At 37.0% G+C, this 27,656-nt stretch overlaps 2 protein-coding genes across 4 annotated transcripts; both read left to right on the top strand.

Moving 5' to 3' along the window:
- The first annotated feature begins 88 nt into the window (after positions 1 to 88).
- LOC143884154 (haloacid dehalogenase (HAD) superfamily protein) lies at positions 89 to 6,969 on the top strand. 2 transcript variants are annotated; one of them, XM_077387576.1, is made up of 5 exons: positions 92 to 504; positions 634 to 711; positions 3,361 to 3,434; positions 3,512 to 3,619; positions 6,640 to 6,969. In XM_077387576.1, the coding sequence occupies exons 1-5, from the start codon at positions 201 to 203 to the stop codon at positions 6,757 to 6,759; spliced, it is 684 nt and encodes a 227-aa protein (XP_077243691.1). In that variant the 5' UTR covers positions 92 to 200; the 3' UTR covers positions 6,760 to 6,969. The 2 variants fall into 2 exon arrangements, with proteins under 2 accessions (XP_077243692.1, XP_077243691.1); XM_077387577.1 differs by lacking the exon at positions 634 to 711 and having other exon boundaries at positions 89 to 504.
- Positions 6,970 to 10,473: 3,504 nt separating this feature from the next.
- On the top strand, positions 10,474 to 27,407 carry LOC143882629 (transcriptional corepressor LEUNIG_HOMOLOG-like). Of its 2 annotated transcripts, none has more exons than XM_077386092.1 (17): positions 10,474 to 10,592; positions 12,474 to 12,511; positions 12,613 to 12,710; positions 16,739 to 16,845; positions 16,959 to 17,197; positions 17,309 to 17,351; positions 17,463 to 17,565; positions 18,044 to 18,093; positions 18,261 to 18,569; positions 19,145 to 19,279; positions 19,383 to 19,509; positions 22,482 to 22,591; positions 22,691 to 22,840; positions 23,732 to 23,887; positions 24,613 to 24,729; positions 25,072 to 25,272; positions 27,104 to 27,407. In XM_077386092.1, exons 2-17 carry the CDS (start codon positions 12,480 to 12,482, stop codon positions 27,251 to 27,253), a joined length of 2,127 nt encoding a protein of 708 aa, XP_077242207.1. In that variant the 5' UTR covers positions 10,474 to 10,592; positions 12,474 to 12,479; the 3' UTR covers positions 27,254 to 27,407. The 2 variants fall into 2 exon arrangements, with proteins under 2 accessions (XP_077242207.1, XP_077242206.1); XM_077386091.1 differs by having other exon boundaries at positions 17,309 to 17,357.
- Positions 27,408 to 27,656: the final 249 nt, after the last annotated feature.

Below are 27,656 nucleotides of genomic sequence, written 5' to 3'. Positions count from 1 at the left end.
TGAACTAATAATAAATGGTAAGTATAAAAATTATTCAGAGGGCTATCATTATAAATCTAATGGTCCAAAGTTCAGTTTACATTTATCATGTGTACTCAAACAATAGAAAAGCATAAAACTCTGGAAAAGTTTTTCTCTTTCCAAACAGGGCCTAATGTAAGAATACTAAAAGGGTACAGGGTATAGGGCAAAATTAGCCAATGGGGTGGGAGTGGTGGAACGGGGCATTGAGCCAGAGGTTCAACCTAGCCGGAATTCTCTCTTCCGTTACGGTGGTATCTCGAGACAGTCATCTGGCCCTCCCTCATCTCTCCGTTCCAGACCTCCGTTGGATAGACTGGTCTCACCTCTACAACCGTGGCTTCCGAGGGGTCGTCTTTGACAAAGACAATACCCTAACCACCCCTTTTTCTCTCACGCTTTCCCCCACTCTTGCCACCTCTTTGGACCGCTGCAAATCCACTTTCGGACACACAAAACTCGCTGTCTTCAGCAACTCTGCAGGTACTTACAGCTCGCTTCATTGCCTTTCTAGCTTCTTCTTCTTCTTCTTTTTTTCCCTTTACACCCTTGTGATTCTTTGGACACTTTGTCCTAATAATCCTATTCTTTGTTTGTTCTAATGATCTTTAGGGCTCTACCAATACGACCCCGATGGTTCCAAAGCTGAAGCTCTTGAGAACTCTATCGGAATTCATGTGATAAGGCATGGCAAGTGTTTTCATTTATCCTCTCCAGTCTCCACCCTCTCTCTCTCTTGATCATTTTCCTCTACTAGGTCGGTAGAACATGTAGAGAATAGGTTGATAAAAAAAAACATGTTTTTTGTTGTTGCCCACCCTCTTTACCTAATTGGGTATTTTGCCATTACCTTTAGGCTCACCTCACCAGTGATTTGCAACAAATTTGCAATTCGGGTGCATGGAAACTGCGAGGAGGGGGAAGTTGCCTTTAAACTGCAATCTTGAAAAGTGTTTTTAAATTGCACTTTACACACAACTTGCACCCAAAACCTATTAAGTGGGTTGCACAAGTAGAAATATGTTGAAATTGCAATTTTAATTAATTGCATCTGGAACTAAGATGTGGATTCATGACATTGGAATGGTAGAAAATTTTCATTAAAAGCAAAGGGAAGACCGAGATGATCAACCCAAGGGAAACAAAAGAACCATCATACACAAAAACATTAGAAAGAAAATGAAAGAAAGAATAACATTCAAGGGGGGAGAAAATCGAACAACTCTAGCCCCTCCTTATCTACACTCTCCCTCATTAGCTTGTCCGCCATGCTATTGGCAGACCTTCTGATGTGCTTTAAGACGATAGATGACCCTTCTACTCAGTCTTGGATCTCGTAAAAAAAGGGCGCAAATCTCCAATGGGGGACAACGGAACTTCTATGCCAACGGATGACATTAAGGGAGTCTCTCCACTATCACCTTGTCCAAGCAGCCTTGGTCCAAGTACTTTATACCCTGATGAACTGCTCGAACCTCCACCTCTCTAGTATTTGAGACTCCTATAGGCCCTGCAAAAGCCCATATGACCACTTCCCCTTGTATCCCTTAGAACACCTCCAATTCCCACCGGACTCAGATTTCCCTTAGTTGATCCGTCGAAGTTAAGCTTTAAATAATCTTGAGCCGGAGGTTCCCAAGGTTGCACAATCACAGGATGCTGCGCTACACTAAAACAGATCTCCCTCCATCCATTCCAAAGATCAAAAGCATATACAAACTTAAAACAAGGAAGAATTTTCACCCAAGAAACAATCAGAGCAATCACTCGCATGAACAAGAAGGGGATTTAGCTACTCCATCAAAGACTCTGATATATCTTTCTTTCCATAGCACTGACATAGTTGCCGGAAGAGAAACATTACAAAGAATCTTACCTTTCTTCTTCCAAGAAACCGACGACCAGCAAGTGGGGCGGCAAGTGGCGTGGGGGGTGGGGGGGTGACAAGTGATAGAAGGGGGCAGCAGCTTCTAGATGAGTGGGGCGGCAAGGGATAGAAGGGTGGGGTGGGGTGGGGGGCAGTTCCAAAGAGTGGAAGGGGCATGTGGCAGCAAGGTTTAGAAGGGGTGGGGTGCGGCGGCTCTTTGGGTTTCCTCCTCTTCTTCTTCCTTTTTGTGTATCTGTGAAGGAACGGTGTCCCTAGGGTACGATAATCTAAGCGCTCTGATACCATGTTGATCTAGAGATGGAAATGAGAGAGAGAGAGAGAGAGAGAGAGAGAGAGAGAGAGAGAGAGAGAGAGAATCCTCCTCTCATCAATATGATATATATACAAGTGTACATAATTAGGGTTATACTGGTGAAATGACCAGTATACCCTCAATATAACACGATACATCTAACAGTTGCAATTACCTTTTCCCGCATGGTTTCTACGGTGATATTATGTGGTGGTGAAAACATGAGCAACCACCTGTAGGTCCCAACATCTCTTCTTCATGATATTTTTGACTTATTTAACTCTGGTTATCTTCTGATTAGCTCATTACTTGTGACTATTGAGAGGAGATATTGGATTTGTATGTTGGCATGTCCTCTCATTGCTTTATCTTTGTAGTTTCTGATTTTTTTAATGAAACGTTTGTCATTGGTCAGGAAAAAGAATTGATGCATTCCGTTTCATCACAAAGAAATTAAAGATCGGTATTAAACAAGTGTACTTGGGCTGTAACAAATCTTTTTAGATCCTAATATTCATCAGACATGATTTTGCACCTCTATAAATCTGCTAGAGATCATAGAGATTGAATATTATTACCTGTTGGGGTTCCACGCGAAAGCAATGATCCCACATCGGAAAAGTGAATGGATGTGGATGAGCTTATAAGGACTTGGGCACCCTCCCTCATTGGCTAGCTTTTAAGGGTGAGTTCTACCCGGGTCCCAACATTACCCTTGTCCATTTATGTTTATTATCCTCCATTTTTTTTTAATGATATTATCCTCCAAATTTAGGCTACTACTCTTGGTACCTATTAATATTTGGTCTATGAAGATGCTAATGCTAGTTGAATTAATTATTTTGGACATCTAGGAGTGTTTTCACTTCACTAGCTACTTCTATTTTCTAGAAGGAACATTGCTAGAATTTTCAAAATTCTTCCCTTTTGTTCCTTTGGTGGTAAGATGGGCCAAATGCAAAAGTAGCAATTCTTACATCTGAAGCTCTTAGTCATGAGGCATCCCGTCAAGTTTCTTCATTTTCTGTTCTTGCACAATTTATTTATTTTTTGGTAGGTTGCGCGAACTAATCATATTCATATAGAAGTGAATAAATGAACCAATGATCTTTTGGACTACACTTTGCAATAAAACCGTTTGCACTATTTTCAACTGCAGGAGAGAAGAAGCCTGCTGGAACAACTGAAGATATAGAAAAATACTTTGGCTGTGAAACCTCTCTACTTGTTATGGTAGGAACCAATACGCCGGCATGAATGGTTTGCTCCCTTTTCCTTTTCACTCATAAAGCCAATTGTTTTCATGCTAGGTGGGTGATCGACACTTTACAGACATTGTATATGGAAACCGAAATGGCTTTCTAACTATTTTAACGGAACCATTAAATCCTGCCGAGGAGCCATTCATTGTTAAGCAGGTTTGTTTTTGTCACATTACATTTCTTATAGAACAACCATTAACAGAACTTGGGATTCTTCTGCCGATTTAGAAGGAAGCATAATGGGGTGAGGGAGGGGGAGATAGGATAAATTTTTCAATATTTCAGCAGGAGGAATATGGAAGAAAACTTTAGTATAAATGGCTATAGGTGTCAAGATCTATGTAGGGATGAGGCAGAATTGTTCACAGATAAACAATTGGTGTTTGATATTACATGAAGCAACAAATTCCCTGCCATTTGAAATGTGAAAAACTTGCTTGTTTTTGGACATCTTAAGAGAATTGATGAAAATATAAGGAAATTGAACAGTATTTCCTGACAGGGTTTTAAAGGGCAACATGCTGATGCATTTTGTAGTCTTTCTTCATGGTAATGATCTTTAGATTTAGTTTGCTAGGAGATTGCCTTTGAAGATGTTGAGACATCCAATATCAGATATTCATTACTTTTTTTAGCAATTTAGTGCCTTTTCACTCGGCATGACCTTGACCATGGTATTAAAACTCAGTCTTATCATGTATTTGTCATATTTTGTATTATGCTTCTAACTTGCCAATTTCTTGTACGGTGCATTTACTCCTCCCTCCCCAAATATCAGAAGGAGACACACCTTCCTTGATCTTGAACTAATATTTGACTGTCAATGACTGCTAGATCTGTGTGCTCTTTTCTTTATAGATTGCATCAGAATGCATTGTTACACGTTGTTAACCATTACTGTGGGTTGATTGTTGGGTTACAAGCATCCCTGTTTTCATTGACAATAAGCTGTGGCAATTGCAAACCCGCCTGATTTTGTTTCTTCTTATATTAAGAGTTACATTAGTATCATAAGATACTTATGCTATTACATTCTAGATTTTATTCATTTTTATCTGAATTGTGGCAATAAACGTTATTTTATTTGCCTCTAGGAAGTCTTCTAAAGCTTTGGATTTGTATTTTTATGTATGAACTGGAAAGTATTTAAACCCCATCACATCTATAAATTATAATTTATATGCGGGCTTTCAGTTACCACTCATCTAGAATAGGGTTTCAATATGGTAGCTGGTTGGAGCTTATTCTTTACAGTGGAAAGCGCTGTGCACAGTTGAAAAGCAAGGGTCCTTGAATTGGCCGAGGCTCTATTTTATGATAAGCACGTGTGGATTTATTTATATTGCTTTTTTTTTAATTGATGAAAAGCTTTATTAAAAAAGAAGGAAGACCTCATGACCCAGATAGTCGATTTATTTATATCCCTAGCTTTAAACTTCCGTTTGTAAAACACTAAAACTATGAGTCACTCCAAAAGCTTAAGCCGTTGGAGAAGTCGTTATTTAATCTTTTATACTTCAACACTCCCCCTCAGGTGTGGCCCCTCTTTCTAGGGTTGGCCTACACGCGGCACATGTGGCCCCTCTTTTGGGTTTGGCCATTGCATGTGGATTTTGCTATCAAGGAGGTTTGAACTCAGGACCTTTGGCTCTGGTACCATGTAAAACAACGAGTTACTCCAAATGCTTAAGCCATTGGAGAAGGAGGTATTTAATCTTTTATACTTTAACACTGTTCAATTCTCATCCAACTGATCTGTTTAAAAAAAATAAAATTCAACCAACTGAAATACATTAAAATGAGCTCAAATTGGTTGCTTGCTAGTGGTTTCCATGGAAACCCATGTTCATCCATTCTCCTTCATTTATAATTTCATTTATTAATCATCAAAGGGAATTAACTTTCAGAACCATATGGAATATAATCATTCAAATACAAAAATTCAATTATAACCATTTAAATCATTTAATCATAATAATTCAGATTCTATAAAGTAGGCAAAAACTAAAAGAGGAGAGTACATGCATTTGTTAAATCATTATTGTCATAGAATTTCTTAAAGAGGTAGATTAAGCATAATATTGCATGACCAGAACAAAGAATATTCTAGCAAATCACTCATCATGATTCTCCACATTCCTCCTGTAGTCATTTGCATTGCTGTCAATATCCAAAATATTTCTCTCCCAGTTATACTGATAATCATGCTCGATTTTCTCAGAGTCCATCTAATGTGAAAAGGCTCTTTCTTGTGTCCAAGTTCAATCCCTAATTGGATGGTCTTTGAGATTACTTTCTTCTCCCCTCTTAGAAGCCGAGTCCAACATACTCTTCAATATCGGCGAGAGGATCGTGCTGAGGAAAATGAAAAATCATATACTTGACTACTGCCTTAAGGCCATGTTTGGATACCTCATGTTTTTGTATTTGGATTTGGATTTGGATTTGAGTTTTGGATACAAAATACATCAATCATCCTCATGCTCATGTTGTACAAGAGAGGGAGGGAGGGACGTCTTGCTGTTGCTGCAGCAAGGTCGAGGAGCAGTGAGGGTGAAGGTAATTGCCACAAATATGGATTTCCAAATAATGTCTTGCAGAAAAGATTTGAAAATCAGATTTTTTTTCACCGTTGTAGCTGATTTGGAAATCGAAGGATCCGATCCAGTTCCAAATCTCAACTGCAAATGTGAGAAATCCAAATCTAAATCTTGTGGGTATCCAAACGTGAAATGAATTTGTATAAAATTCTGATTATTGCAGTAAGGCCAACCTGGGAGATGCTTCTCAGGTCTGGGAATATTTTACTTCTACAAATGTCTAGATTTTCTTTGGCCTTCTGATCTCATTCCCAGTGACAGGTCAGACATGAACTGGGTGATATGATTTTCAGGTGATGTCAATCATCCATAGACGATCAGAATAATCTGGATTTAAATATCTGATGTATCAAATGATCTCCATTCAATCATTCAAAGAAACTCAAAATTAGATGGATTCAAATGTTTAAACTGATCCTCCTGGAAAATTTGTTCTTCATCACTGGAAAAGCATGTCTGTATATCATTATTCATTTTGGAAATTATTTCTTCCATTGCCTAGGAACGTCATTTTTAACTTGACTTCTCTGCAATAATACTAGACATCGAAATTTGATAAGCTGAAAATGTTTCCAGGTGAGGAAATTGGAAGCTTGTCTCGTGAATTACTGGTACCGGAAAGGGTTAAAGCCAATCTCTCACCATCTTCTGCCGGACGGTGCTGAAAAATGTGCTGAAGATCCACAACTTCTTTAAGTTGCAAACAAATGTTCTATATCTTTCTTTTGTAACACACTGATTTTTGTACTGTTTTTTCATTCATATCTGTTGTTCCTTACCAATCTAGTTGGTGATTATAGCATGATGGTACTGTAAAGTGTGTGAAAGATCCAGTTTGATGAATTTGGATAGTTTTATGGCCTCTCTGAATGGGCCATAGCACATTCATAATATTTTCCAGATCAATTATAGTCTGAGGCACACCCATAGTAGTAATTTCCAGAATGACAAATTTTCAGCTGTAATAGCTGAAATAAACAGTGACAATTGCTAGGGGAATTACCCATGATGAATGATTGTTTTGGTAGAGGCACCGCAACTACAGCATAGTGGGTCCCACCTTTGAATGATCTGAACCCTTTCTTTGACAGGTCTTGCTTTGGATCTCCTATGGCAAAGCATTCGTGCCAATCATCTATCCTTACCATTGTTTTAAATTTCCACCGAAACCAACACTAAGACTGAAACTGAAACTGCAACTGAAACGATCGAAATACATAATCCAAAATCGCAATTGTAATAGTGGTATGCCATATTCGTATTTATTACATAATTATATTTATATGCCATGCAAAATGTGGTGTGTATTGTATATAGATATTTATATGAATTACATGTAAAATTTGATATGTTCTAAATTATCAAACATGCGTGACAGTGCATGTCACCTGATGTTTAATATTTTAAAACCATTATGAATGATTGCCTTGCTTATACAATGATTTCTAAGTGTGTATTTGTGCTTATTCTGGCATTTACTGAATCATCATCTTTAAATTCCATCATTTGTGTATGTTTCCACATGTTTCGTTCATTTTATAAGATTTCCACCTGAAACCGAAACATTTTGATTTCCGTAGCGACCGAAACCAAACTGAAATTTAAGACCTTGGTCCTAATATCCAATAAAATACAATTTCCTTCCTTGAAAAATGGAAGTTAGGATTGCATGATCGGTGTGATTTGGGTATTGCACGGATATTAGAAAATTTCTAATATTCTTTCACTCGGCCATAAACTATTCATGTAACAAGAAAATAATGTTTCAACACCCAAATTTGCAATCATTTGGCCAAGTGTTCAATTTCAAATGAACACCCACAAGTATGATCTCGTTTAGCCAGACCACTAATACAGATTCAATGAAGCCAATGTATCATCTCATCCACACAAGACAATCAATTGGCTATAATGTTAGTATCCTTAACAAAAATGTATCTCTCACAAACATAGTAATATATACTAATAGAGTATGTTAATAAAATAAATAAATAATGGGCGGTGATAAATTCACCCTCTTCTAAAACAATATTCACTCCCTATTTTTCAAATTGGACTGTACAGCCCACAACATAGGATGATCCAAACCGTCCATTTGATGGGTCACAATTTAAATAGGTTGTGCCCCAAAAACATTTTCCATAGGATGATCCTAGCCCTCCGATCTATAGAGAAACTCCATATAATCAAGCCTCTAAAGATCAGACGGCTAGGATCATCCTATGTAAATGATTTTTGGGGCACAACCTATTTACATTGTGGCCCATCAAATGGACGGTGTGGATCATCCTATGGTGTGGGCTGTAAAGTCCATTTTGAAAAATAGGGGGTGAATATTGTAATAGAAGGAGGTGAATTTATCACTACCCATTCAACTCATCTGTAATGTCCAGACATGAATATTTCAATCATAGACACATTTGCTTCTCTAGCATCCAAATGTGCACACAATTATCATGGAGTAGTAAATCAAAACACAAAAAATCTCTATGTATAAAATGTCTCCAGCAGTTACTTCTAATATCTAGATAAGTTATCAACTCATTCTTGAGAATGAATGATCCTGAACAATGTATGATATATGATGTGGGTTTATTAGATGATCTATCCAGATTCATAAAAGGTGGTGCTCACAATAAATAAGCACTCCAGATCAATAAGGCCCATTAAGAACCAAAAGTCCATCCTCCTTCCTAGTAGTAGTAGGAGGTCTTTTTAGGTACCATCTGTTAAAAAATAAATGAGTAATTCAAATCAGTAGGGCCCAATAAGAACCAAAAGTCATCCTCCTCCCTTATTGGGCCTTATGGTGGCCTCTTCATATTATTAACCTGAAGGGCAATTTCTAACTCTTATTGGGCTCCATTAATTTGGATTGATCTTTAATGTGGGCTCTGTGTTTCATCAATTTTGATAGAATATCTAATGGGCTCACAGTGGGCCTTACATCACCCAAGATGATGTAATAGCAACTGTTGATGCATCATCTAATGTACCCCACGTTGGATCTTACACAGAGAGATAGATCATCCAATCGGCCCTCCTTGGGTCTCACATTGCCCGAGAATGGAATTAGATCTCCACTGTGGATTTATCATTTAATGGGCCTCACCTTGTAGATAGATCATCTAATGGGTCTCACCTTAGATGTCGCATTGATCGAGAGTGGATAGATCAGATGATGAGCCCCACGTTAGATCTCAGTGTCAAACTAGCACTGTCACTCTCTTGTATACATATAGAAAGGTCATTCAATAGTGAGTTAGTGACAGCACCCAAGCCAAGCAAGACGTCACTCTTGAACTAGAATGTATCCCGTCTCTCGAACCCCACCAAAGGAAAGTTCATGACTTTCATATTTCTCATTCGGATTATCTTTTGCCCTCCAAGTATCCAACCAATTATACTTCCAAAGAAAGTACAGAAGGAGAAGGGCAAGGTTCCAAACTGAGACTCCTTGAATTTACTTTTTTATCATTTAAATAAGTGGACCCTTGAGGATTTTGGATTGCTTCAAGTCCAAAAATAGAAGGCTTCTATGTGAAACAACCAGTTACTCCAAAAGCTCCCCCCTCACATGTGGCCCCTCTTTTTTAGGGTTTGCCTACATGTGACACATGTGACCCCTCTTTGGGGTTTGGCCATTGCATGTGGGTTTTTACTATCAAGGATGTTTGAATTCAAGACCTTTAGCTCTGATACCATGTGAAACAACCAGTTACGCCAAAAGCTTAAGCTGTTAGATACGGCGTTACTTAATCTTTTATACTCTAACATTCTAGGGCAACCTTTTCTCTCATACCTTTCGTTTTTTAAATTCTCTACAGTAAAGAAAAAAAGCCGTCCAACCAATTGATGACCTGAAGGTCGTCCAAAAAGGGAAGGTTTTGAAGATAGACGTATCGTTGGTGGGGCCGCCAAACATGAGTTTCTAGAGGATCTTGTATTTGTAAACAAGTGGCCCCACCTCTACTTTAGCTTAGCAGGTGTAGGCATTAAAAAATTAGTGTCCATATTAAATTACAAAATTGCCGTTCAAATCCTGAAGTTAGTGAATTTACGCAAAATTTGCTGTCGACAGCAGGAACCATGGTTTTAAATTTCCGTTTCGAATTTCAGCCAAAATTAGGTAATGAAAAAAGTAATATTTTATTAATTTTGAAATTTCGGCCGAAATAATAATACATATTTTTTTTTTTAAATTCAATTTTTCGAAATTTCGGAACACCAATTGACACTTAACAGCTCATAAGTAACTATTAATCCGGAGGTAAAAAGGACTAGATACATTTCCACACTAATCCCCTCATCCCAAAGGAATATATCCTAAAAATAGCTTAGAGTAGACTTTAATGTGGCAGGTGCAAAAACGGGGCAGTCCCCTACTCATAAGCCTTGGCCCACTCTCCTCTTTAGTTTAAAATACCAATTCACCTTCTTTTAGAACATAGAGAGGGAGGCTTTTTGCATGGTGTCTTCTCCGCGCCTGTAGACTAGCGTTCTCTCTTCTCGTCGTTCGCCATTAAAAGGTAATTATACGTTCTCTCTCTCTCTCTCTCTCTCTCTCTCGTTTTTTATTTCTTGATTCTTTTTGTGTTTCTTGTTAGTAGAAAGACCATGTTAGTTGGATAGATGTTATACTTCATGATCTCCCGTTCGTTCTATGTCCATTCGTGTTCACAAAATAAGAGTACCATGATTTCCAAACGAATGCAGATTCGATTCCTCTTCCCAATAATCTCTTTGAAAAGACTATTTCCAAAGGAACCTAGTAAAAGTCTTTTTTTGCTTTATACAAATCGCATCCCAAAGCACAATAAAATCTCTCCAACTGTTTGGACAATGTACATCTATCCAAATATTCTTCAAGAAAGATTAAAAGAGAAGCGCTATTACAATAAGAATAATAATAGAGGATTGCTAGAAAGATTAAAAGAGGAACGAAAAGAAGGGGGAAAAAGTTAATGTTAGCAATTTCGTGCCTTTTTAGGTCTCTTACACGCTCAAAAGACACTCTTCTACCGCCCCTTATCTTTTTTGGACAAGCGTTTTTCTTTTTCTTTTGAGAAAAGTAAGGAATAATTAGGGAAAAATACGGATTACGGGTACCAATGAAAGTAATTATGAAACTCGGGTGATTCTTCAAAAAACCGGTGGAAAAAAGACCCAATACCGTATGTTGCCCTTCCTGACACATTCATAGCCCAACGTCAATCATTATCTTTAAAGGTAATATTTTATTATTTCTCACTTCTTTTTTGCCGGCGAGTTTATTGAATATTTTATTATTTACACATCTCTTTTGGTTAAGAACGACCACGTTATTGAATATGTTATTATTTCTCACATCTCTTTGGTTTAGAATGGCTACATTATTGAATATTTTATTATTTCTCATGTCTCTCTTGGCCGATAACGGCTACTTTATTCAATATTTTATTATTTCTCACATCTCTTTTGGTTTAGAACGGCTACGTTATTGAATATTTTATTATTTCTCACGTTTCTTTTGGCTGAGAACTGATACGTTATTCAACATTTTATTATTTCTCACATCTCTTTTGGTTGAGAACGACTACATTATTGAATATTTTATTATTTTCCCCTTCTCTTTTGGCTGAGAACAGCTACATTATGAGATATACTGTTAACGATTCCCTGGCCCATCGTATCAAGAAACACCCATCGTTCAAAGATATCAAGTACGCCGCCGGGTTCTAGATTACGCCGCCTGAATATCGAGTACTCCACCGGACTATCGAGTACGCTGCCGGAATATCAAGTACGTTGCCGGATTTTCTAGGTTCAAGCATGTGTTCCAAACGTATTGAGTACGCCGCCGGATTCTAGAGTACGTCGCCGCAATATCGACAACACTGCCAGAATATCAAGTATGCTGCCGGATTTTCTAGGTTCAAACATGTGTTCCAAACATATCGAGTACGCTGCCAGAATATCTAGAGTACATAAAAATATTTCCACTTGTCAAGGATCCAACGATCTCTGCTTATTGCAGACGGCAAATATTAAAATGAACCCAAGGCTTTTTTGGGTTCAAACACATGCTCAAACGAACCAAATGATGGCAGCTAAGGTCAAATGCATTAAATGCTACCATAGTTTCTCTCAGAGGTGGTTACAAAGAAACGTGAAAAATAATAAAATATTCAAATCTAACTTTAAAGAATGATTGATGTTGGGCTGTGATCATGTCACAAGGGTATTGGGGTCTTTTTTCCACCCGTTTTTTAAGAATGTTTCATACTTACTTTACTTAGTACTCGAAATCCATATTTTTTGGTAATTAATGCCTGAATTCCGTACTTTTCTCTTAAATCTTACATACCGGAATCTTTGCAGTTTTTTTTCGGTTTCTATGCTAAGAATCGTTTTCTATTTTGTTTTTGAAGGCGATCATGGCGGGAAATGAATTCGATGCACAAAAAATGTGAGTTTCTGGCACTCAAGCTATCTGTTGTTTTGTTATTTTATTGTTTTTTTCCTTTTATTATTTCTATGCCTATATTGTTTCTCGGTATGATGTTGTAGGCTTGATCGTTACATACATGATTATTTGATGAAAAACAAATCACATGAAATGGCGGAGATATTCATGGAAGAGGTTAAGCTTTCGCCAATTCCCATAGGTAATGTATTGAATAGTGTATGATTTTCATCTATGTCATTTGATTGCGATTGATTTCATTTGTTCATATGCTGAAATGGAATGGATTGGTTTCTGTTTGTTCCCATTATAACGTTGATTGGATTGTGCAAGTTAGTGACTTTGTGGTATTAAACTTAAACTTTCTTCTGTTCATATGCTGAAACATAAAAGGGTTGTGTTTGGATTGGTTGTGTTAATTGTTAAAATGATCCAACTGTATTAAATGGGTTCACCTATGCGCTAGGGGCTTTAATTGATGAGGTGCCTACAATGTATTCAATGTTGCTTATTGACAGTCCAATTAATTAAATACTATTTAAACTCTTTTATTATTGTGTCTTATTTTTATTAGTAACTCTTGTTTTAACTATTTAATTAATATTTTTGTTATCTCCCCACTAAACCTAAAACTCTAATTCATTTTCCACTGCATATTGAAGACTGAAGAAAACTAATGCGGGTGCTTAAGAGGGAGGAAGAAGAAAATTAGAAATCAGGAACACATCCAAGAGAAGAAGAAAATGGGAGCAATGCTCAACCCAATTGATATTCCATCAATTACATAAGTTTATCAACATCCAAAAATCCCCTCTAAAGATGGTTTCTAACCCTTTAAATAAGAGAAAACAATAGAAAATTTGTTCAACCTTCTTCGCTAGTTAACTTAGGGACTTGCATAACATTAATTACATTGGAACTCACTAACTTGGACTGTTTTGGGAATCCACAGACACAGTCCACTAAAACTGCCATAACTTTCTAACCACTGGGCCAATTTTCGAGCAGAAATACTTGTTGGAAAGATCTCAAAGAGACCTACAACTTTGTAGTTTACCACTTTCCATGATTCTGCCATTTAAAAGCCCAAAAATGAGGTTCAAAACGGTCCAGCAACATTAATGCGGGAATGCACCTTGGAACTCCACCAAAACCACCTAGGCATGACTTGGCTGCCATGTTGGTACTGCATCATTATCTCCGGGTGGGAAAGAACTCGCCCACGTGTTCTCTTCAAACTCTCCATGATAAGTCGTCAAGTCTTTAACATTGAAGTTGGTCAAGTCTTTAACATTGAAGTTGGGTGAGTATTGATATTTGGAGGGAGCTAAACCTTGAATGCATTATCCCCAATTTTCTTAAGCACTTGAAAAGGGGCATCCACACGATCTTAAAATTCGCCAAACTTCCTTAGTTCAAGAAAACTTGCCCTTGAACTTTGAAGTATCGAAGAATGATCATCAATTGAAACTTCCGAAGATCAAACTCCACTTCATAATCTCCACGACGAAGTGATAATTTGTCTAGATTTTGAACATGTTTGAATGCGTAAATATCCACTGTGGGATTCAATGTAAGATCGAATAAAAATGGGTCAATGTAATTAAATGAAAAAATCGATGTATTTCTTTTCCATTCACTCATCTCTTCAATATCCATCGGTTCACCTAATATGCAATGAATTCATTGAATTGCCATTGTAGTTCCCCGTGCTCCTCATTAGCTTCAACAACAAGTAGGGCATCAGATGTACCATTGTCCTTGGTCTCTTGATCAAATTCATTATTGGAAAGAAAAAAGTTACTCTCCTTGAACCATGCAATTCAATGGGGCTTTAGATGAGGCTCGGTTTGGAACTTGCACTTATTCACCATTTTATAAGAAACAATATTGTCATAACTCCCACCATCAATCACAGTTGTGTAAACCTTGTTATAAGATTTGCATCGAGTCTTGAACATATTAGAACGAAGACAATCATCATTGGATTCAACCTTTGGTGTAGCAAGTGCTCTTTGGGTCACCAAACTATCTCCTTCTTCGGGTTCGATTTCTTTATGCTGTATATCATCTTCCTCATCATATATGGGCTGATTTGAATCGTCAACAAGATCTTCATCATTGTTTTCATCACTGAAGGCCACTACTTGCCTCTTTGGACAATCTTTGAAATGATGGCCAACTTGACCACACTTGAAACAAGTATTTGGATTGTTGGGACGATTTGGCTGATTTCCAACTTGATGTGTAGGGGCTGATTTTATAGAATTTTTTGTTGAAATATTCGGACCTTGACTTTGCACCTCCACCATGTGAAGATTCACCTTCGGAAGAAGGATAGAGACTACGAACAACAACAAACTTCTTAGCACCACGACGGGCAAGCTTAGCCTCCACCTACAAGGCTAGTTGATAAGCATCATTGACGCTCAAAAATCGATGCATTTCTACTTCATCACGAATAGAAAACTTCAAACCATCAACATACATTGCCACAAGTTGATCTTCACCCTCTTGAATATCATTATGAGTCATGTGTTTGTAGAATTCTTCGGTGTAGTCCAACACACTCTTGGATTCTTGGCGTAGGTTGTTGAATTGAGAAAAGATAATTTGGGAAAAATCTAACGGAAGAAATTTCTCCTTAAGCCTTGACTTCATTTTGTCCCAAAAAGAAATCTTACGCTTTCCTTTCCGTATTCTCATTTCTTGAACTTTATCCCACCATGTTGAGGCGTAGCCACGAAGCCTTGTAGTCACAAGCTTCACACGTTGTCTTTCTGGTGTCTCCTTGTAATCAGAGAACTTCTCAATGGCACTAAGCCATTCAAGAAACTCTTTGAGTTGTAGACGACCATGAAACTCCGGCAAGTCAATCTTGACGGTGTCGAAATCACGATAGAACCTTCCCAACTTATCCTCCTCACGGCCATTGACGAAGGGATTCACATCGAATTCATCATTAGAACCTCCACGGCTTGATCCACCAAGCTCACTACGAGCCTCTTGGCGTTCAAGTCGCATGGTAAGTTGCTCAACTTATCTTCGAAGCGCTTGAAGTTATCATCTCTTTCATCTCTCAAATCTTCCATCATTTGGTTACCATGCCTTCCTCTACCTCTTCGTGCCGCCATGAAAATCAAATCAAAGCTAGCCCAAGAGAGTAATGTTGGCTCTGATACTAGATAATGCAGGTGCTTAAGAGGGAAGAATAAGAGAAATTAGACATAAAAAACACAATAAGAGAAGAAGAACCAAAATGGGAGCAATGCTCAACCCAATTGATATTCCATCAATTACATAAGTTTATCAACATCCAAAATCCCCCCTAAAGATGGATTCTAACCCTTTAAATAAAATAAAACCAAAGAGAATTCGTTCAACCTTCTCCACTATGTAACTTAAGGACTTACATAACATTAATTGCATTGGAACTCACTAACTTTGACTGTTTTGGGAACCCACAGACACAGTCCACTAAAACTATCATAACTTTCTAACCACTAGGCCAATTTTCGAGCACAAATACTTGTTGGAAAGATCTCAAAGGGACCTACAACTTTCTAGTTTACCACTTTCCATGATTCGGCCATTTAATAGACCAAAAACGTGGTTGAAAATCGGTCAGAAGCTTTAATGCGGGAATGAACCTTGGAACTCCACCAAATCCAACTAGGCATGATGTGGCTGCCATGTTGGCACTGCATCAAGAACTATGGAGGTCCTGCTATTATGGGATGTCAAATAGAGGATGAGAAGTCTGTAATTACAACTTAGATTGTTGAATACACTTTTATCTTATTATCTCATGTTTGTTTTAGACTTGTGGTTGCTTAATCTTAAGATTTCTTGGCTTGTTTAATGAATACCACATTTTTTTTGTTGCAAATTATAATTATGAATCAGTAATATGTATGTGTATGTATGGGTGTGTCCTTGTTTCTAAAGTTTTAGGATATCCGGGTCGGACCCCTCATATTTATATCGACACACAAATCTATATCCATAGATCATAGCTCTGAGGGGCTAGTCAAGTACTCTTTCTTAAGCAAGTTGACAGTTATGGATTCATCACAACTCAACTCAACAAAGCCTTTCTCCCAAACTAGTTGGGGTCGGCTAAATGAATCCTTTAGAAAGATTTATTTATCATTATGGATTCATCACAATGACAAATAAATGCTTTGTTCTGAAATTCTGATTCGAGAGTGGTAATGCGGTCTTTTGCAGCAATTGATGCTCCTGAGGGTTTCTTATCAGAATGGTGGTCAATATTTTATGACATGTTTAATGCTAGAGTGCATAAGAATTTTGAGGCCAAAGAAGCTCGCATCAAGGTGATGATTTCGATGGATTGTAAATTTGATAATTTCTTGTAACTTCTTGCAAGTGAGGTTTTTCTTTACTTCTTGTGTTCTTGTTCTTGCGTCTCTTTGGTTCATATTCACAGGCCCAATCACCAAGAATGGATGAACAACAACCACACCCTCCAGTTCCTCCAATGCAGCAAAGGGTTATTAATCATTCTTCTCCAATTGGTTTACCGACCAGAATGTATCCTGAAATCATGTTGGGACAACCACCGGCTAGCTTGTTGGCTTCCAGAGTATATGAGGAGCGGCTCAATCACCCTCCCCCTAGAGAAAGAGGACCCAAGAGACATCTTGTTGATGTAGCTAACCAAAACAGGTATTATTCAGAACTCTCCAACTTGGCTACTTTGTTTGCTTATATCATGGTTGTGTTTTGGTTCATAATCTTTCTATCGCATGTGCTTATGAAAATTGTTTGCAATCACAGTTGCATGCAGCAACAAGTTTGTGCAAGGCGTCAACAGCATGGAGTAAGAGTATGAGGCAGTATTTTTGGCCTACTTTCTTCTTAATATTACCTATAGTTTCCTGTTCCAAGTATTGGAGTTCTTTTAGTGATTGTGATTTCACTCTTATTGCAGGATAATACACATGTTATTAATTTGGAGAGATCTCTCTCTGCAGAGCCGATGCTCTATGGTGGTCCAACAGTCTTGCTGCCAAGGTCTGGGCTTTCCGAGGCAGGTTTGTTTAAATGCTGGCTTGAGGTTTGTTTGAATGAATATAATTGTATTTAATAATGAGATAGTATAGATAATAAAGTGCAAACATTTCGCTTCGCTATTAGCCTATTTGGTTTAGCAGTTATATAAATCAATGCAACCGTTTTATGTTCCATCATGGTATTAATTAGACTTCCTCCCCAAAACATGAAATGACAGATATAGCTTGGGGGTGAAGTCAGTAGCTTTTTTGAGCTGTTAAGTGCCGATATGTTGTTGATTTTTTCTTCCTAAAATAAATAAATTGCACCTGATCATTTTCATATGTATGTGTAGTGGGAAATGTTTTTCTTTAACAGTTATAGTTTGTTCAAGTTGTTATTCAGAAGGAATATGAACCAGGGTATTGCTAGGAAATATTATCTGTATGTTTACTGTCATTTTTAATAATATTAGTAAATTACTTGTTTCTAAGCGACTTTTGTTTTATCTCTCGGCAGGGTTGAATAAAGGGGTTAGTCCGTTGCCACTGAATGGTTGGCCTTTAACTGTAAGTGCCATAGCATTTCATTCTCCCAAACTCTATCAATCCATTCCAGTCCCACCTTCATTCGTGTACTGCAAACCTTTTCTCCTGGCAGCTGAACTTCTGTTTCTTGTAGTTTGTGACTTCGTTTTTATGAACAGTTTAAAGTTACTATTAAACTTTTTCAACAGGGCGTTAACCAAATTTGCCCAAGTTCGGGTCACCAAATACTTGAACCCCTTTTACACACATCAAACAAACTGCAGCAGTTTCAGCTACTGACTCCTCAACATCAACAAGAGGTCTTAACTCCAGCACGGGCCCGCACATCTGGAAACCTTATATCGCCCCTCTCAGCTGGATGTTCTGTTGTGGATCAAAGAGGTTTGATTTTTCTCAGGAGTGGTTTGAATGGAAACGCTGGTCAGCAGGCTGTTAACATCGGGTCTCAACAAATTGTTTCTTCAATTCAAACTGCTTCTCCTCTGGTCAGAAAGGAGGTATTTATTCTCATGGCAATAACGGTCCATTTCTCAGATGGGGGCTTTTAATTGAAACAGAATTGGAATTGCAATATATGCAAACACTTATATTGTATGCAGGTTACAGGAGTTAATGCACCTAATTTGAGGAAGACATGTTCACCGGACTTACAATGGCTTTAATATGATACTTTCTTAATGCAAATGCTTTTATGTAATGGATGGAAAAAATACCAATAAAACCCTCATCTCTTTGATTTTGTTTCTTTTTTTTTTTGCTTGATGGTTAAACTTCTTTTCGTTGCCATCTGAAACTTTTCCATTGTGGTCAACTAATATGAGATGAATTATATAATGGTTTATGCATTAGACTGCAGAAAACCAGCACCTACTCGATCAGGCACAAAAGGAACAATGACAACATGCTGATTGTTCTTCTTTTAGTCTTATTAATCAATTCATCCATTTGTCTGATAGAGGAAAATTTTGACATAATATTTTTTACTTTGTGGAAGTATTTGTATCAGCCTGCTGGTTCTTTGGGTTCCTTCAGTTATTATTCTTGTTGATATATGTACATATATGTGTTTCAGAGTGGCCAAAAGAGGAAGCATAATGATGAGATATCAATGCCTATTACTTTATCACAAAGCTATAGTGTATCTGATAACCTAAAGGGATATGGTTCTGAAGGAATTGGTGGATTGGCTGAAACATCTGAACAAATGGTATCATAGATTTGGTTATTTTTGGAAGTGGTTACAGAAATGTTTTTTTTATAGTGTTTATCTGTCTGATTATCATCTATGCTATGTTGAACACTATTTATAGGATGGTTTGAATGATGGTTCTCTGGACGATAATGTGGAATCCTTTTTATCCCATGATAATTCATGTGATGCCCCTTTCAGCGAATTGGCACAAAGTTCTACTGATCACTGCATGCAAGTCCCAAAAGGTGATAAACTTTCAAATTGTTTGTTTTGATTTATACATTGAAATTTGGCTATGATTCACATAATTACCACCTAGCAATTATTAAAATGCCAAATAGTAAAGAAAGCTTAAGTACACTTGTCTGGTACAGAAGTGAAAGGGCAAGTAATTTTATGACCTAGGCAACTTATAGTACTCCCTGTCAGGCTCAGATGAGTGTTGTTAAAGTACAAAAGATTTAATAACACCTTCTCCAACAGCTTAATCTTTTGGAGTAATTGGTTGTTTGACATGGTATCAGATCAAAGCCGTGGGTTCAAATATCCTTGATAGTAAAAATCCACATGCAAGAGGGGCCACATTGTCATGTGTAGGCCAACCCTAAAAGAGAGGGGCCACACATGAGGGTGTGTGTTAAAGTATAAAAGATTTATTAAAACACCTTCTCCAACATATTAAGCTTTTGGAGTAGTTGGTTGTTTGACAAGCGTCTCATGCATTAAAAAAGCTTCCAGCTGAGATAAACATGTCTGTCCTTGTGAACTATAACCAATTACAATATGGCTAGCTTCTCTATATTTGAAAGGTGTGATATAGTTTTTCTTTGATAGGCAAGGTGTATTATTATAGATTTTTCCTGCATATGGTAATCAATTTATTTTGTGTTCAAAATTATTTTTATTTTATTATTATTGTTATTATTATTTTGTGTGTGTGTTTGTGTGTGTGTGTGTGTGTGTGTTTGTTTGTTTCATGCATATTGGATGGAGGAGATATACGGAGAACTCTATTCCCAGCAGTACATCATTTTGAGTTTAGGTAGAGAGACCCCTTAGGCCCTGTTCGTTTAAGATTATGACAACCGATTGAGTCCATTAATATGTTTGGCACCCACAATCGGTTGTCATAATCTTAAACGAACAGGGCCTTAGCATCTATTTCAGGCTTTCAGCTAGGTAGTTTCTTGAGCTACTTCTTCTAGGGCACCATATTCTGCTCCAAAAGTAGATCCACCGACCATTTTTTTTCTTATTACTCCGTTAAAGCAATTTTTTTCTCAAGAGAGCATGGCAACACATCAATGATATCATCTGGTTTCCTTCCCAATCTGAATCATGATAAGAGTTGAGACGCAATCTCCTTGTGGCTGAAGTCTATCATTTGTTGGGGATGCATGTGATTATATATTCCTTTTCTCCTCAAGTACTTTATCTTCTACTATAATCCTTTTGTTCATGTTTTGAGGAATATTTTGGACTTGACGATTTCATATTGACATTTCATTGGTGTTAAGAGATAAGTTTAGCCTAATTTATATTATGTTTTCGGTATAATTCTTTCATTAAACACTTGCATTAGTAAGGTGGGCCCCATCATTGATGGCCTCAGTGGCAACAATTGTAATTAAGTCTTAAGTGATATTTATATAAGGCCTTATAATGGCACCCCGACCTGCTTCCTGATAGAGCCCCATGTTTTTTTGTTTTATGTGTACTTTTCAAAAATTTGACGATACTGCTATCAAGTGTATCTTCATTGGCTACTCTAGCTGCTTCAAGGGTTATAGCTGTTATGATCCTTGGTCTCACCGTTTCTTTACCTCTATAAATGTCACTTTTCATGAGGATACACCCTACTTAAGTTGCAGTTGAATCTTGAGAGATGAAGGGAAGAGAAGAGAAGTAAAGAAAAAAAAAGAAAAGAGAAGAAGAGTTTGGGCGTGAACACGATATAATAAAGGGTTTGCGAGGAGAAAAAGGGACGGGTATGCGCTTCATAAATACAGGAAAAGACAAGGTAATTATTAAAGTACCACAAGTGAAATGTGCACAGTTGCACCTTTAACTCGAACACCACCCTTGAAGTTGGAGTATAGATATTTATCATGCACAACTTGGATACAAGGTCACATAGTCTAGCTTTCTCAAAGGGCTTTGATAAGATATATGCCAATTGGTCTTGAGTCTTCGCCTGAGTGTCAATAACTTTTGAAGCAACCTTCTCATGAATAAAGTGACAATCAACTTCTATGTGATTGGTTCCTTCATGGTAAACAGGGTTGTTTTCAATGTGAATTGCAACCTGGTTGTCACATTTGATTTTCTTTTATTTATTTACAAGGGGACATGCCTAAGTTTATTTCAAGGATCTATATTCCAGCCACTCTATATGTATCAATGATATTTTAGAACCACTAATCCAGATATTTAGAACCTCCAATTCAGGGAGAGAATTCAACAATTCCAACTATAAATTCCAGAGATAATTGATGTATCTTGCAGACTAAGCAAGCCATTGTAGATGGTTGGAAATTCAAAGATTCAAATAGCATAGGTCAAAATTTGCAACACTATTGCGGCTTTGGTACCATTGAAATTTGGACAAATTACAGCGTTTGTAGTCATTTAATTTGATCTCTATGGTTAAACTGGGAAATTATTTATACCAGTGGTTGTAAGAAGTACAATATACCATGCACAATAACAAATTATTTACCATGAAAATGATTTATGTTGTGAAGCAACCAGTTACTTCAAAAGCTTAAGCCATTGGAGATGGCATTATTTAATCTTTTATACTTTAACACTCCCCCTCATGTGTGCCCCTCTTTTTTAGGGTTGGCCTACACGTGGTGCATGTGACCCGTCTTTTGGGTTGGCCATTACATGTGGATTTTTAATATCAAGGAGTTTTGAACACAGGACCTTTGCTCTGCTACCATGTGAAACAACCAGTTACTCCATAAGCTCAAGCCGTTGGAGATGGCATTATTTAATCTCTCTCTCTCTCTCTCTCTCTCTCTTTCTCTCTCTCTTGATATATATATATATATATATATATATATATATATATATATATATATATCAAGAGAGAGAGAGAGAGAGAGAGAGAGAGAGAGAGAGAGTAACATTTGGTGGCATGTTTACTCCTATCATGGCATTTTTATTTCCGTCGCCATTCAATAATCATAAGAATTTCTGATTTTTCTGGCAGGTTTTTCTTTTACTGAAGTTGCCTGCCTCTGTTCAAGCACAAGCAAGGTTGTCTGCTGCCATTTCTCGTCAGATGGAAAAATGTTAGCTAGTTCTGGTCATGATAAGAAGGTGGAGTGGTGCTAATAATTTCTCTGTTCTTGCCTTCTAGGGAAGATTTTATTTGTCTCAGTTCTCTATTTTATTATGCTGATCATTTTCAATTTTCAGGTTGCATTTTGGAATATGGATACCTTTGATGTCCAGACTACTTCAGGGGAGCATTCTCTTTTAATTACAGATGTTCGATTTAGACCAAGTTCTACTCTTTTGGCCACATCTTCGTTTGATAAAACTGTGCGAGTTTGGAATGCAAATAAAGTAATTACTTCTCATCATTTCAGTTCACTTTAAATTCATGTTTTATGCTAACTTAGACTCTAGATATGCTTATGGTAAAATTAAATATTACTTTTTTTCATTGAAGCAGTCAGCTTGCCTGCAGTCTAATTTCCTTTTTAAACAGAAGTTCCCTGATTCTCTTTCTTCTACCAAACTTTCTTTGGAATATATCTACATGCCATTTATTGTTTTATTTTAAAACAGTTAAAACAGTTTTACATGCTTTATTATAAGCAATAAATTAATGAATTGTTTGGCCTCTATGTACTATGGGGATCATTATTTTCCTTGTTTTTTGTCCAATCTGCTTACATGTTTTTTGTTGGATACATTTATATTCCCTTCAATATTTAAGGGCCGTTTGGATACAAGGTTTTTATAATCCAAGATTGTAAAGTCCAGGATTTTACAAGCTAAAACCTGGATTTTATAAGCTAAAACTTGGAACAGTTTCCTACTTTTTTTGGTAGGTAAGCTGGGATTGAACTTCCGACCTCCAGGTTGAAGAACAAAGCCTTGACCATCAAGCTAGAGGCTCAATCCCAACAGTTTCCTGCTTGTTATAGATGAACAGATGAAATGGAATGTTCTCATCCTTTCTTGAGGAGTTTATTTATTTACAATGGTTGTGATGAGGATGACCAAGGTGTCTTTTATATTCAAATGTTATTTAATAAATCTATAATGTTGCATTACCAGAGGACAAACCATTAGTTTCAAAATTAAGGGGCTCTGTGTACTAGATTATTGATGAATATTTTGTTATTCTGTGGTTCCTTCCCTGAATTATTTATTGCTCCACTTGCTTTTTCTTGTTTCTGCCTCTGAAAGATGGATGGATACTGATGTATTTGATCTGTGTGTGTGCAGCCCAGCAAATCATTATGCAAGCTTATTGGACACGGAGAACAAGTTATGTCAGTGGATTTCCACCCAACGAAAGTGGATATCCTGGGTTCATGTGATAGGAATGGCGAAATTCGGTTATGGAACGTCAATAAGCATGCCTGCGAGCGCATATCCAAGGTCAGCCTGAAGCTTGTGTCTTTTGGCATTTTTTTCGGCATTATCAAAATGCCATTTCAGGGCTTATTTTCTGAAACTTATTATACATCTATAATTGATTTTCCAAAACTAAACAATATGCTTCTATCACACCTTTGAATATCCAAATCATGAATATGTTTTAGTGCTTGAAAAGTTAGGGACCGTCCAGTACTAAAAAATGACTATGGAAAGCACTGCAAACTTCTTTTTGATATGAAGTATAAACTAACTAATCCCAGTCTAGAAAACTTAAAGCTTATGATTTATGATCCCATAGTCCAAATATCTCCAACATGCATGAAGAATTTCATACGGAAGCAAAATCAAGAGACTTACAAAAGGGTAACTCAGAAGAATAAAATTCTAGCAGTTTAATCTCCTTCGATGAGCTCGGTTCTCAAATCATTTTAGCTCCTCGGGTGGGACCTCTGCAGCCGCGACCAACAAGCAAAGTTCCTCTTTTGCATCTTCCTCTTCATTCTCTAGCGAGTTTAATCTCCTCAGTTTTTTACAGCATTCTGCTGAGCAAAAATGGTCTTAATTTCTTTCTTTTTCCATATTTTTCTTTTTATGTGCATGCGTGTGTTTCTGTTTGTGCAAGTCCCTTTCCATTTAGTAGGAATGAAAAAAAAATATGTAGTGATATTTACTGTGTATTCTCTAGCCTTTTTTTTTCGAACCAAGTTTATGTTGATGCATGACAGGGTGGTAGTACACAAGTCAGATTTCAGCCTCGAATTGGGCAGCTCCTGGCTTCTGCTACAGAGAATATAATCAACGTACTTGATGTTGAGACCGATCAGATCCAGCTCTCCTTGAAGGTTTTAGGGATGCATAAGTTTGTTTGCATGCACATTTTTTTAGGTTATTGGGGACAAGGTTTTAAATTTCGGCTGAAATACCGAAAATTTGGATTTCGGTTGGGACCAAATCTGAAACCCCAAAACCGAAATTTCAAAAAAATGATTTTTTTTTTTCACAAATTTGCTAATTTTCCGAAATTTCAGCCGAAATTTCAAATTAAAAATGTAATTCATTTTCCCCGAATTTCAGCCGAAATTTCGAAGCCGAAATTTAAAACCTTGATTGGGTAATGCTGCATATGTGCTTCTGCACCAAAATTTGTTTCATATGTTACTGATAAGAGTGGGAATATATTGTAGGGTCATATCAAAGAAGTGCACTCTATCTGCTGGGATCCAGATGGACAATTTATGGCATCTGTGAGTGAAGACTGCGTCCGTGTGTGGTCAGTCGCAACTGATGGGAAATGCATAGATACCCTGAGATTCAATGGCAACAAATTCTCCTCTTGCACCTTCCATCCTGGATATCCTCTTCTCTTGGTTATCGGGGGCTATCAAGTAAGCTGTTCTCCTAAAATTTAATCCTATCTGCTGGCTTGCTGATGACTTCTTTATGCAGTTCACTTTGAAGACTTTATAATCCATTCCATGGAAATATCCACCATCTTTCTTAACATAATAAATGCCTCTAGCTTTGCAAGTGAAAATACACGACTCAAGTAGGTCATCCTGCTGTGCTGTTATTAGGAACCACTGCACATTCCAAATGTTCCGTGTTTGGGCGTAAGAATTCTTATTTTTGGCCCAAGTGTGCATGACAGATCTGGAATATTTCATCTGCGGATCATCAAATAAGTAACTATAACGAATATTGAGACCTCCGAAATACCTGAAAAGCGGTGGTCATTTAACCTCTATTTAAATCATCCTTCCGAAATTACTCTTATTCTGTTGCTCTAATAACAATGATCCTATAACCATGGGATTTTGCCTTGTGTCTTAGTAGTCATAGACTCATAGGTTCAATCCAAGAATTTTTTTTATGGTAATGGTGTAGTCAATCCAAGATTACCCATTGATAGCAATATATATATATATATATATATATATATATATATATATATATATATTTGGAAATTTGAGTATATGCTGATATTTTAGTTTGCATGCAAACTAGCTGAGGACATATATATTTGTATAACATCTAAATTTTAAAATATTTTTTAAATAAAAAAATCAATAAAAGATGTAGCATGTTTATGAAAATACTATCCTGCCTTTATTACCATGTCACTTTCATTTTTTAACCCAACACACTTCTTTTAAGTAAAACACAAAAAAATTTCCCCTTTCTCTAGAAACCAAGCCGCACTTTCCTCCTTTGTCCCTCACCCTCTGAAAGTGTCCCCTTTTTTTAGCAACCGCTTTCTCATTAAAGGCAGCCCACAGAAACTATCTATCTCTCCCACTCTGTTTTACTTTAAAAAGGCAAGTCATACAAAATCAAAAGGGGATCCTTTTGCCGTTAATTTGGTTCCTCTCCAACGTCTGTCTTCCTCTTCTAAATATCTATTAATACACCAAAAGCCCCAAAGAAAGTGCACATGAAAATATCAACTCTCCTCCCTTCTCTCTTATTACAAGAAAAAAAAAATACTTGAGAGAATACAAAATAAGCAAAGCATTTCATCATTTTTTTCGCCACTTTTATTTTTTTTGTTTTCTAAAATTTTTTCAGACCAGGGCAATACATTCATCATTGCTTTTAACCATTTTCATCTAATGTTTTCAACAATCTTTTTCACACCAGGGCAATGCATCATCATCGTATTTCACCATCTTCATCTTTTTTTTTTCTACAATCATTTGACATGGCAATGCATCACATTGTATCATTGGCATCTATTCATGATCTTTACATAGGGCCTTCATGGCCCGCTATATTTCTCCATGCCTATCAATGTTGAATCCTCCATCGACAACTGGATTGGCGAATCACAAGGATTGGAGACGCTCTAAACACGTTAATTGGTCAATCATGATTATATATTCTTTGCGTAACTTTTTAGTTTCTTTTATGCACATAGCTTGATTAGGTTATCAAAAATTGAGTCCCAATCAATCATACTTGTTGAAATAACTAGCTTTTGCTTCATTGCTAAATTCACTTCATTATAAACCCATGCATTAATATTTGTGAGCATACATAAGCATCCAATTATTCTAATCCAAAATGCATTTAACGTATTCAATTTATTCTCAAATATTTAATTGACACAATTTTATAACCAGCACATTCATTAGTGTGATTTTTTATTGTGTTCAATGTTACTTCTTATTCACCCTTTAAATGCATGATGTTATCTGACCCGAATAATTCCATTGGCAGGTGATCGAGTTTTGGCAGCCGATAGAGAGTTGTAAAACAATGACATATCCGGCGGCACACCAAGGAATAGTTGCGGCACTGGCAAATTCTCCTTCGACTGGGATGATGGCATCGGCCAGCCATGACCGCTCTGTAAAAGTCTGGAAATGAGGCTTTTCCTTTTTCTTTCCTCCTCTCTCTTTCCCTTGTATATAGCAGTGCCTTGTCATGGATACCGACCATTTGGCGATAAACAAGTTCATTTTTTCATAAGAAAGCATTTAACCGAAAACAGGGATTTAAAATGCATAAAGTTTTTCTGGGAGATCAAATAGCATTTTCATTAGCTGCTTATCTGTGAAGAAAATATTGTTCGAAATAATAAAAACAGCTTTTGGATATATTTGATCCTGATGGTTTGTGATGCATACCAACAGGCTAATTTAACAATGGAATACACCATCTCTCTCCATCTCATGATTGAGATTTAAGGAACTTACTGCAGTGATGATATTTGGGGTTGGGGGTGCAACACAGGTCGATTTTTGGGAATTCGGGCTGAGCTTTTTTACCT

Source organism: Tasmannia lanceolata, unplaced genomic scaffold (assembly GCF_043159265.1).
Source record: "Tasmannia lanceolata isolate RefF3 unplaced genomic scaffold, GAP_Taslan_0.1 ptg000008l, whole genome shotgun sequence".
Lineage (NCBI taxonomy): Eukaryota > Viridiplantae > Streptophyta > Magnoliopsida > Canellales > Winteraceae > Tasmannia > Tasmannia lanceolata.
Note: the sequence above shows the minus strand (reverse complement) of the source record. Positions and strands in the feature narration are given on the sequence as shown.